This window comes from Gopherus evgoodei, chromosome 9 (genome assembly GCF_007399415.2).
Source record: "Gopherus evgoodei ecotype Sinaloan lineage chromosome 9, rGopEvg1_v1.p, whole genome shotgun sequence".
NCBI classification, from domain to species: Eukaryota; Metazoa; Chordata; order Testudines; family Testudinidae; genus Gopherus; species Gopherus evgoodei.
In genome coordinates this window covers 40,770,480-40,783,454 of record NC_044330.1, presented here as the reverse complement: position 1 = coordinate 40,783,454, position 12,975 = coordinate 40,770,480, and the positions used below count along the sequence as shown (strand labels likewise).

The following is a 12,975-nucleotide window of genomic DNA, read 5'->3' as shown; positions in this document are numbered from 1 at the left end:
GGATATCACTGTGCACCTCCCACTCCACTCCCCCGGACACAGACTCAGCAGTGAGCTGCACCCAACCCTGACACGGTGCAAGGACTGGGCCTGCGCCAGAAACTCTTCAGGGCCCTGCCCCTCTGTGCCAGGTGCACCAGGTATGGACAGACAGGCTCAGCAAAGCAGGATCCAAGTGTGGAGGGGCTTAGTGTTGGGGGAGGGGTCCAGATGTGGATTGAGAGGGTTCTGTGTGGGGGTTCTGGGTGCACAGAGACTTGTTGGGGGGGTTCTGGGTGCACAGGTAATGGCACTCTATGGGGGGCAGATGAAGGTGATTAGGGCTCAGTGGGAGGGAACAGAGCTCAGCAGGGGGTCTGGGTGTGGGGGCCACAGTAGGGGGGATCCAGGTGCAGCCAGTTGGGGCTTGGTAGGGTGGAGTCTGGGTGGCTCATTGTGGTGATCCAGGTGCAGGGGGAATGGGGCTCGTCAGGGGGGTTCTGAGTGTGGGAGGAGGGAGTGAGGCTAGACAGAAGGATCTGGGTTTGAGGTCCGGATGCACAGGGGCTGGGTGGATGGGGCAGCAGCTCCTTGTACAATGATCACTCCTCCTGCAGCTGAGGAGCAATGGGTGCAGGAAGCGTGGAGGAGGGAGGGGAAAGGAGTTTGAAGAGCTTTCTGCAGCTGGGGAAGAAATCTGGAAGTGGGTCTGACATGGCCCCAGATACTATGCAAGGGAAGAGGAAGTCCTGTCCTCACCAGCCCAGCTGGGACTAGCAGCTGAGCCTGGGGCAGACCTGTAGTCACTAGCTGGGTCTTCCCTAGTCCAGCACCCTGCCCCACAGTGATTTACTTCTCTGCTGGCTGCCCTGGGCACCTGAAACATATTGCTGGGGACTGCTCTTGTGGATTCCCTTTTCTGCAGGGAAGCAAAGAAATCTGCGGGGGGGGATGCACATGCAATTCTGCACATGCGCAGTGATGAAGAATTCCCCCAAGAGTAATCTGCATATGATGTCACTTAACTCACAAGTAACTGTATTGAGCAACTGCATTACACCAGTTTTTTTCCCTCACAGGTGTCAGATAATAATCAGACTTTATGTCTGCCAGACATAGCATGCTAGCAGAACAGAAGACAGAAATCAACCTCTAAAACTAGAAGGAAATTTTAAATAAAAGTAACCACGTTAAATATGTTAATGTCTTAAAAGACTTCTGACAACACATAAAGAAGCTCCAGTATACATTGGTGCTTTCTTGGGGCAATCAGGCTCAAGAACAAACATACCTAGGTTTATTAAATATGGGAAATCACAAGTGAGGCTCCAAGTTCAATAGCTGTGAAGAAACTAAGTATGCTAAATTGAATTGATATATCTATAAAATGTAACCCAAATTATTCCAGCACTGATCACACTTTAAGGTACCTTTTAAAAACCGGCTATTATCCATTTTAACTTTGGCAACAATTTTTAGATTTTATTCCCTATAGATCCGGATAAGTTCCAAGATGTTTGCAACCTTTTTATTTCTGAGCCCCCTCCCCTAAACATGCTATAAAAACTCCAAGGATCAGCTGTGCCATGACAACTGATTTTCTGTATATAAAAGCCAGGGCTGGCGTTAGGGGGTACAAGCAGGGCAACTGCCCAGAGCCCCTTGCCACAGGGGTAACTATGAAGCTAAGATGCTCAGGCTTTGGCTTCAGTCCCAGGTGGCGGGCCTCAGGGCCCCAGACTTCAGCCCCATGTGATGGGGCTTCAGCTTTCTGCCTTGGCCCCCAGCAATTTTAACACTGGCCCTGCTTGGAGGACCCCTTGAAACCTGCTCGGACCTTTGGTTAGAACCACTGTTCTAAAGAGAAGCAAGCTCATGTAAAGCACGTAAGAACTATTGCATTAACTTAATTGCTGACAGCGAACAAAAGAGGAGGTTAACTCTTTGAATGATAAATGTGAAAAAAAAATGCATTGCTAACAGCTACGCAATTGATAGTCAAAAAGTAGTTTGCCTATGATATTGTTTGTCACATCCACAAAACTCATTGGGAGGAATGGGTTATGGACATGTAGAATCTGTCAGCTGTATATGTGCATCTGCCAAACTATTTAAAAGTACACATTAGACATGGAGGTTCTTTTGAAAATCGAGCTGAGTAGTTTGTAAATATTGTCATATTGATTGACAGAGTGAACTCAAATAATTTAACAATATACATATCCAAGCTAAGAATATATTTTATATAATTCCTTCTACCGATGGATGCTCTAGGATTGATATCTCAGACTCATGAGACTATAGATGTACTATATTGTCAGAAACGGGTTTGTTGAAATATCTCAGAGGTACAAGATAGGAACAATCTTTTGTGAGTCTCCCACTTAACATTCCTTTGCCCATCTTCTCAAGGTGCTAAGAGAAAAGACTACAGCACTAGAGCTCTGCTCATGCCTAATTCTAAAGCCCAAGGTGGACCCAATGCTGACCTGAGCACAACCAACCCATACCTGACCCACGAGTGTCGAGTCATTTTCAGACCAACCCAAACTCAACAGCCTTCCTCTGAACCTGCACAACCTTGGGGCTCAGCCTGGTGGGGCCTTCCCACTCCCCACACCCTATAGCCACAATCTGTCTCCGAACACCTCCGGCCTAGGGGGTTGGTACAGTGGCAGCTGCGTGCTTTGATCCTGGCTGCCACTGACGCATCACTTCACCGTGTGCATGCTAAGGAGTGGGAGCCACTCAGTCCACAACAAATGTAGAGCACAATGAGATGGTGGCGGCTGACAGGAGTGGGGCAAGCAGCTGCCACTACGGCGAGCCCACAGGCAGAAGCAGATGATCAGAGATAACCTGACCCAACCCAGTCACAAAACTAATAGTTGGATATCATTGGGTTCAGGTCAGGTTGCAAGGCTTTACAGAGGACAGCAGTTCATTGCTTCTTGTCCACACCCCAGTCCCAGAATTGTTCTTTCTATGCAACTTATGAACATTAGTGTCAATTACAACTTTTCCATGGAATTATCCTTAAATTGAGACTCTGCCACATAACTCACCTAAGAAGCTAAAAGCTCTAGATTTTACTCCTGGAGGAATTCTGCGCCACTGTGCAATGCAGAATTTTGCAGAAATTAACCTTGTGTGTGCAGAATTTCCTTCCCCCCATAGAAATGGGCTGCAGTGCTGCTGGCCGCCACTAGGGGGTCACTAGACCCAGCAGAGCCCAGCTCACACACAGAAGATACTGCGGTGAAATGGGGAGGGAGCAAGCGAGTTCCTAGAAGCTGTAGTTCCCAGCACGCACTGAGGGAAGGAGATGATGGTGGGCAGGAAACTCCATGCAAGCCTAGGACCATGCATCTGGCTGTTTCTCTCTCTGGATCCCTGGGCACGAATGTCTAGGCTCGGGGGGGGTGGCGGGGAGGGGCATGGCTGGGCTCAGAGGGAGAGGGGGTGTGGCTATCTGGGCAAAGAGGGATCCCCACGGCTGAGCTCTGAGGGAAGAGGGGGTGTGGGTGTACCAGCTGGGGGGGGCACTGTAGCTTGGCCTGGGGGGAGGGGCAGGGAGAAAGGGAGCAGAGACACAGGAACTGGGTTGTTATAATGGTTTTTTTTAAACTCTGTACTTCTGGGGGAATTTGTGTGTGTCTCTGTATTGTTAAAGACATACTTGCTGACAGATATTTTGAAATAAATTACCAAAATAAACTGAAACTGGTTTGATTACATAGTGTTATTTTAACAAATAAGATTGCAGAATATAGCAGAATTTTAAAATATTGTGTGCAGAATTCTTAATTTTTTGGCATAGAATGTCCCCAGGAGTAAGATTTAGATGCAGCCCTATCTGTTACTAGCCTAAGACATGAAGGGTGAAAGTCTGGCCTCACTGAAGTCAGTGGCAAGACTCCCATGGTCTTCAATGAAGCTAAAGTTTCACCTGTAATATGTAGACCAATAATCAAGGAAAGAACATCATTCATTTATAAAATAATTAACAACTGGACAGTATCAGAGGCCCAGTCTATCAAACTGGAACACTGCTATCACTCATCCAATAGCAGCAGCACCACTATTTGATGCTAGAGCCTACTCCGCTGCCCGAGGTTAGATTCAGGGTTTGGATCCTATGTTGTTTCACCTTATTTATTCATTCAGAACTTGGGTTTTCTTGCTAAAAAAGAGTGGAACCTTCTCGGTATGATCCCTTTCAGGTACATATAGCCATCTTTTGATGAACTGATTTGTAGGCAGGGATAAAAAAATACTGCTATTCTGAAATTTAAAGTAATAAATGTAAGGCACATCCTTGACACAAATGCCTCATTCCCTACCAAATTTGAAGTTCTTGCTCCGCAATGTGAGGTCGCGAGAAAACTTTGCCAGAATTTTTTTTTCCCCCCCAACGTGTGCAAAATAACATATTTTTTCCCAGCCTGAGACAGACACCCAAGTATGGAAAATTCAGCACAAGTAGTTAAAATTTTGCAAAGCTGTAAGCAAGAGAAAACAGAATCATAGAAGGAGAAGTGTCAGGCAACCTCAACAATACACCTATAACAGAAAATGTTGGAAAATTGAATAGCAGCTTTCCAGATCTTGGCAGAAGCAGGGTAGAGATTCTTCAGCTGCTCTCTAACCACCATGAAGTTTTTGGATCAAACGTTACATTTAGATAACTATTTATGGAGCAGAGACTGTAGCATGACTACATTGTAAAGAACTTACATTAAAAAACCTCAGCGCACACATCAACTATGTTTTAGAAGGCAAAAAGTTAGGGGTTGTCTGACATTATCTCTAAAGAAAAAACAATAATACCCCATGAAAATTAAAAAGGATCAGAAGAACAGGAACATGCAGATAGTACTCACTTCAAACAATGGAGAGGTCCAGGAGATACTCTAGTTACTCGATTGACACTAGCACCATTCACAGTGCTGAGATGAACTTCAGAGATGTAGAGAGTAACAGAGGAGGACTGCAGCCGTGTTTTCACAACTTCCAGTGGACACGTAAGAACTGCACCAACAGTACCCCCACATCTGCAAAAAGAAATAAGATTCCAAGCCTTGAAGGAACTAGAAAGGTCATTACATTAGCTAAACAGAAGATGGCTCAGGATCATGGTGATGGAGAAGCTAACAATTATCTGAATTCATGATAGTAGTGTAGTTATTACTACATGCCCTTGAACTAGTAACACTGGTTAATTAATTTCTCTTTGTTAATTCCACAACTAAGAGTGAAAAATTTAACTGCCAAAACAAGTAACTCAGATTGGTGCAAAAGTGCACTCCCTTTAGTGCATGCAGTTCAACTCTGCTCTGGAAGGTGTCTAAAATGTTTAGCTTCTTATGGTTGAAACTTAACCTTCTCTTCTTAATTTTTGGTGCATTCCTGATCAAAACAAAGCTGTTAACATTCCCAGTGTGAAAAACTGGGGTGTATATATGAGGATATGTACACAATACATTAGCACTATACACAGATAATTGGAAGGGAGGTAAAGAAAGCAGTAAGGCAAAATGTTAAGAGCTATGTTATTCCAGATTTCAAAATTCCGCCTTAAATTTTGGCAATGGTAGCAGGAAAAGCAATAGTCTTCTGATAATTTACTGGCTTGCTTCTTCAAGGCAAACAAGTAGATTTACTGTTCAGGGAATAGACCAAAATGGACCTGAATCTGGAAAAATGAAAAAGTCTTCTTATCTGGTTAGAAATGGAAAGACACATGGTCTTTTCAAGTTTCACTGTACAGTCCTGCTTTGAGAAGTGGTGCACCACTCCTCCTCCTCCCTTCCGCAGCACAACACAGCCAAGTAAATGACATTTTGACAGTTTTGTAAAGGAGTCATCCTAGTATGTCGTGCTAATAATTGCTTTAACCAATATCTACATACCCATCTGCTCATTGCACACTGCACAAAAAAAAACACCTCTCAGGGAAAATAAATAAAAATAGAAAGTCCATGAATCATGATTAGGGCATGAAGAACACCAATGTTTCTTTACTGCAACCACTGCTGAAAAAGTACATGCCTCAAAACCTCAAAAAAGGATTAAATACTATTCCACTTCCTGGATGAGTTTATATAAACAATCCTCCAATTGATAAATCCAGAGTTCTACACTTCACTCTGATCATTCTAATTTTTTTGAAGATTTGAGTCAGAACCTGTTAATTATATATAATGATCCCAATTCTACTTGGGGCTACACATGTGGAACCCCCACTGAATTCAACAGAAGTGGTGCTTGCTTATTGAAGACATAACTGAGGGAACTGCTTGGAATTTAAACAGTTTCAGAATAAGATTCTAACCATCAAACATTTTCTGTTGAAAGACTAGGAGAGTCTCAAAACTGGTAATTTTTATTGTTTAAAATTCTGCTGATTTAACAGCTCTTTTCATCTACCTGCTATTATTACCATATAGTGTTCCAGTTAACGATTAGGGGTAAAAACCTGGCCCCACTGATTTCAATAGGGCCAGGATTTCACGTTAGGAGTTAAAACTTTTCTGTACTAGATAGTGATTCTAAAAAAATAATAATGTAATGTTCATGAAATGTGCCAGAACCCAGAAGAACGAAATCCACTCTATCCAAAGAACAGATAGCAGTGAGAGTTTCGTCACCCTGCCACTATGCTGCAGCACTGACATACTTCCCACCCAAATGTAGTTTAGCTTCTGTATGAATCGTCAATCCTTTCCTGTTGCACAGAAGGCCACAAAATTCATGCCAACTAGGATTATGGTTTGTGTATTGCATCCCACTAGACTCAATTCACAAACAGCTATACAGGGAATAATAAAAAAGTTTGGTCATCTTCACCCATGCTATATTTAAATGAGTGACCCGGAAGTATCTCATTACCAATCCCCAGAGCCAATCAGTCTCTTCTCCAACTCCAAGATTACTCTAAAGTGAATTCACTTCCAAGTTTTAAATAGAAGCACATTTTTCTTGATCATGTCTATTCTCAGCACCCTGAGTCACTACACAGTCACTAAGGGATTAGGAGTCAACATACTAACAAAGAATGTCTGTGTATTAAATACTACATAGATTCCAAAATTGGAGTTCAAATAATATAGTGATGGGACCATACAAGCACTTTCACGCATAGAAAAGTTAAAATAGCCTAGGGCAGTGGTTTTTAACCTTTTTTCATTTGTGCGCCCCTAAAATTTGGAATGGAGGTGTAGACCCCTTTGGAAATCTTAGATAGTCTCTGAATCCCCAGTGGTCCACGGACCACAGGCTGAAAACCACTGGCCTAGGGAAGTATGACAGAATATTAGCTTACTAAAGTAACTTCAGATATCTTCATTTGGTAATGAAAGTAATTCTAAAACTAAAAAACTTATTTACAGCCATACAAATATACACATTAACAGACCTGTTCTATCCAAGCTCTTATATATGCTTCTCAACATTAGATTTCAAAGCACTTTACAAAGGAGGTGCAATTTATTTCACATGCTCTACTTCATGCCATCTGGAACATTTTCCATCCATAGCCTGAATATATTTTAAATGCTACAAAATGTTAACTAACGTGTTGTCTTTACGCAAAGTGGTATACAATCAAATTATCAAGAATATATGAAACTGCTGCTTTTACCATGTTAAAAAAAGTATACAATAAATGCATGAATTGTTTTTCCATTTGTGGTATGTACACAACATTAGCTAGGGCAAAGTATTAGAACACTAAAGATATAATTATCAGAGGGGTAGCTGTGTAAGTCTAGATCTGTAAAAACAGCAAGGAGTCCTGTGGCATCTTATAGACTAACAGACATATTGGCGCATGAGCTTTCGTGGGGGAAAACCCACGAACATGCATCCGACGAAGTGGGTATTCCCCCACGAAAGCTCATGCGCCAATACATCTGTTAGTCTATAAGGTGCCACAGGACTCTTTGCTGCTTTTAAAGATACAATGTTCATTACAGTCATAGTAATAAATGTATTTCTAACACTGGCTTCATATTCATGTTGCCAGGACAAAGGAATGAGTACTTATGCTTTCTATCCCATAGATTTTTTGCTTGCTGGGTACTTTCAATTTGTAGGGAAAAGAAACATAGCATTTTCTTAGATGAAGGAGAAGAGGGGCAGAATATTAAGATGCTAATGAGTAAAAGAACAGTGCTACACTTTCAGGGAGCAAATGTTTTGCAGGTCCAAGGTCTGGGATTTGCTTTGCTAAATAATGGCCCAGGTTCAAACACAGATCCATTATCTTATCATCCACAAAGGCTACCTATGAATATTATTCACCAATAGAAAACTAAGCTGGTAATACAGCATTTGATTCCACACTGGTTGGTCCTTAAGATACCAAATATTTAAAACAAAACAAAACCACTAATGAGAAGCACCCTTGATCTCTCCCACACAAACTTCATTCCAGCCTGGTTTTACAGTTAATTATTTCACACATTTAGAGCATGCACCAGGGCTGTACACCAGGCATTGTCAGACTTTCCTCTTGTGGATCACATTAGGAGACTGTCTTCTGAATCCCTTCCCCTCTCATCTACAATCATATGGAGGACCTCTGTCCCATTTGTCACCACATAACATCCCTGTGTGAACTACAGAAGTTGTTTACATGTAGAAATAGTATTAGCTACAAATATATTCAATATTTTCCTATCTTTTAGGGCAACTTGACACTTGACAACTTTGACACCTGGAAAGTGTCAAGTTGCCCTAAAAGATAGGAAAATATTGAATATATTTGTAGCTAATACAACTTCTACATGTAAACAATTTCTGTAGTTCACACAGGGATGTTATGTGATGACATCTGAAAGTCTGTAAGCCTTTCCTCCAAACAGTGTTAAGCATTACTCTCTATCCCTGGGACTTTGTAAGGCTGCTATAGTGATTTTAATGTTTGGATGCCACATACTTCATACTATATTTGCCCAATCTTTTTGTTAACTATGTAAAACTTGCACAGTTTTACAAGATTGGAGAAATTATTTGTCTTTTCACTGCTTAATCAATTAAAAATCTGGAAAAGTGGAAAATTTGAAAATCTGTGCCAGCCCCCAACCAAAGGTTAGCTGTAAAACATCCTGTCTTACCTTTCAAAATTTGTGCAGTGATTTTAAAAAAGGTTTTCAAAAATACCTTGCAGTACACAGTTGAAGGTTTGTTTGTTTTTTTAAAAATTCCCAAAAAGTTAAAGTTGCAGGCTTTAGAAAATGCAAAACTACAAACGATTCTTTATTGTTACTACGAACTTTTACCAAGTTCAAGTCATTAATCTGTGAAGGTTTCAATAATTTAAATTAGGAACTAGTACACATATTTGTTCAAATAAGTTCAGACTATGTTGATTCAATTTTTAAAAAAATTATCTGCTGAAGGGGAAAAGAAATTAAATGGAATGAAACTTGGTATTCAAAGCACCTGCCTAGAAAATCTTTTACCCTCTGTTCAAATCATCTATTCCAGTGGTTCTCAAGCAGGGGTACATGTACCCTAGGGGTATGTAGAGGTCTTCCAGGGGGTACACCAACTCATCTATTTGCCTAGTTTTACAACAGGCTACATAAAAAGCACTAGCAAACTCAGTACAAACTAAAATTTAACACAATGATATTTTATACTGTTTTATCTTCTATATCAGTGGTTCTCAAACTGTGGGCAAGTTTGTTTTAATGAGGTTGCCAGGGCCAAGCTCAAGCCCCGCTACATCGGGCTGAAGCCAAAGCCCAAGTTTTTAAGTGAGGTGAAATTTACAGTATGCTAGACAAATCAGACTCTGAAAGTAGTCTGGAAAGGTTGAGAACCACTGATCTATTAAGTTATTTTCGAATTAAGGGGAAAAAACAAATATAGCTATTTCAATATTTAGGTATTGTGGTTTGAGGTGCCTTTTTTTTTTAAGCAATATACCGCAAAAAGTGCCTCTTTTTAGATTAAGTGGAATTGTGCAGGAAAATCATTTAAATGCAGAGTAGATAAATGTTTTTAGAAATTTAGAAGTGAGTACAGGAAAGGGGAACAGACAAGAACTATTACCATGAATTTTTTTAAAAGAGGCTTTTTGAATTTTACTTGTTAATGAGACCGATATCAATATTTTCTTCTCTTGCAGTTACATGGATGTAGGATCAAAAAAAAAATTGTAGAGTGCCTCATTTCTAAAATTATAGCATATATGATGAATGCTTGGCATAATAAACTCATATAACCTATGCTATTGTCGGCAATGTAGATTTTTAAGCACTTTGCATATGAATTATTGCTGATGCAGGGCATGCTATTCTTTATCAAAGAACTACACAATCGTTAAGTCTCAGCACCGTTAAGAAAGATGCAAGTATTAACTTCTATAGACAGGAAAACTGAGGCATGGCGATATTAGGTGACTAGCCAAGATCATACCAGAAGTACATGACACAGCTAGAAAAAGAGCTGTGATTTTCTGACTCACAGACTGTGCATGAGTCACAAGATTATCCTCTCTTTCTCTTTAGACCTGTTGAATAAGAGGAGGATCTCTAAACTGAAAACTTCTATTTTGTATCACATTAAGATTCTCCTCCACAGCTGCCAACATATGTTAGGATGGTTGTGTACATAGAAGTACATAACAAAGAGCTGTATGTCTTATGAAAGCTACAAATAAACAGCAACTGTGTACAATTTTCTTTGTACAAAACACTAACACTTATTTTATCAGTGCAGCTGGCACATCTGTATACCTAAGCTAATGGCATGTTGAAGAGGTCTCAGTACACATTCACAGAAAAGATTCATTCCCATCACCATCTCTCATCTTAAGGTACAAATATATTTAAAAATTGTTAAAGGAAACACACAAAGTTAAGGCTAAAATCATCACCTCATTCTCTGGCTGTTGTTAGAGGTGATTTGAGGCCATCTGAAAGTGACCCTTGTTAGTAGCATGCTATTTGATACCATACAAGCTCTGCAGACTGTGACACTGACATCCAACAAGACACAGAGATGGAGTTTCAGCCATTGCTTTCAAGTAAAGGGACATTACAAAAAAAAAAAAAAAAAAAAAGGTCAGACCCATTTCTTTCATTAGGGCTTTACATTTGGTGTCCCTATTTCCACCCATTCCTCACTTACTCTGTGTGGGATAATTTTGTAGAGTTCAAAATGAACTCTCTTTGGGCTTGATTCTTGCAGCATTTCCATTTCCCTGCAGCAACACCTGAACCAGTGTGAACCATGTTTCACTATATTAAGAAAAAAAAATACCAGTACAGCCCATCTGTTCGGATTATAATATTTCATAACCACCTGCTTACAGTAGCTGAAAGTACAGGTATGTGGAGATAAGAAGCTCACTTCCTACGCATATGCTACTCCTGACAGAATTCTGCGCTCCTGTGGAGGCACAGAATTCATATGGCCTGCAAATTTCTGTGCCCCCTGCACAGAAAAGTGCAAAAGAAATCTGCAGTGGGACACCTGCCTCTTCCCTGGCAGCCCAGGCACCCTCAAAAATGCAAATCACTGTGGGGGGCTGGACATGGATGTGCACGGAGACCTTGATCACAGTCAGGGGTGGGGCTGGGCATGCGTGCCTGTGAACAAGCGTGAGACTCTGTCCCTCTTGCTTGCTACTGAGGCTCGCTGGGGGCATGGAGGGGTAGGGCTTTTTTATTATGCACAAGGAAAGCTCTTTCTCCCAGGCAGAAATGTAGCAGCCTGCTAGCTAGTTAATTCATTTCATTCTCTGAGGCAAAAATGTAGCAGCTGTTCTTGCTCAGTAACATTGTTAATGTTCCTATTGTTAGTTAGCTATTCCCATTTTCAGTCAATTCCTGCAGGAGCACAAAATCTGTAGGAGTTTTAAGGCCCCTACATTGCCAGAGTGACGCAAAGCCTTATAAATGACAGTACAGGAATCAGTGTGGAAGATCTATGTGCTTTCTCACTTTTCTCCTGTGAGAAAGAGGCACAATGTAGTTAGATTATAGCTCAGGATTTATTTTACTTACATATTATAAGGGGGGGGAGGAATTGTGAAAAATATTTATTTTAGTATTTTAAACAAAACAAACCACCACCACCACACACAATCAACTTCTCTAGAATTTGCACTTAACTTGTCAGATTAGAGAATGGTGTAGGGAGAGGAAGGTTCAATAGAGATTTTGTAATAATGCATCAGCTGTTTACTTGTCTGGATAGAAGGAAAATTCCCAAACATTGAGGAACTGAATACAATGCAGTGATTAACTGTAGTCACAAGATTTATTGAACTGGCACCGAAACACAAAGTGAAGCCCTGATCTTGAAAATGAATGTACTGTAAATATATTATAATATATTACATAAAATAAAAATTGAATTTTAACTTGAATCATTAGTACTGACAAAAAAAATCCCATCTGTGCATGTCCCTCCACTGTGACTCAATAGACAGAATCTGTGGGTAAAGAACTAAAATATCAGACACGCTGCTAAACATAACTTATACAGACATACAAGGAACTTTACAAGTAGGTCAGTAACTCTGACAGTAGCATAATGAGACCAAAGTGCATTTTAATAGGAAAAACATGTTATCCCTGTGTATCAGTCAATTCCTAATATTAGTCTTCAATATTTGTTGCACACACAGTTTATTTACTAAGACTGACACCAAAAAATACATAGAAAGAAACACCCACTTCTGTGTGTTCATAATTCTGGCATACCATTAATAGATGGACAAACTACTACAGTTTACTAAAGAGAGATTCTGTAACCCAGTGTTACTCAGGCTGAGGCTCGCAAGCAGCTCATTAAGGTATCTCCTGTGGTTCTCTGCAGCACATGATATTAAAACACTATGTGATTGGTTAAGAACTTAGATTATTAATTAAATCAAGACACTTTTACTATGGTTATTAACCAACTGTAGTTGATAAAAATCATAGAATCATAGGACTGGAAGGGACCTTGAGAGGTTATCTAGTCCAGTCCCCTTCA

General features: G+C 40.6%; 1 protein-coding gene across 3 annotated transcripts in view; it reads right to left on the bottom strand.

The window, feature by feature from the left end:
- The window catches only part of SLC25A36 (solute carrier family 25 member 36), a 55,985-nt gene that overhangs the window by 33,460 nt on the left and 9,550 nt on the right, over nucleotides 1-12,975 (bottom strand). For all 3 annotated transcript variants that reach the window (XM_030574319.1, XM_030574318.1, XM_030574320.1), the window contains exon 2: nucleotides 4,863-5,033. In XM_030574319.1, coding sequence (XP_030430179.1) covers nucleotides 4,863-5,033 — 171 coding nt within the window. The remainder of the gene's footprint in view (nucleotides 1-4,862; nucleotides 5,034-12,975) is intronic.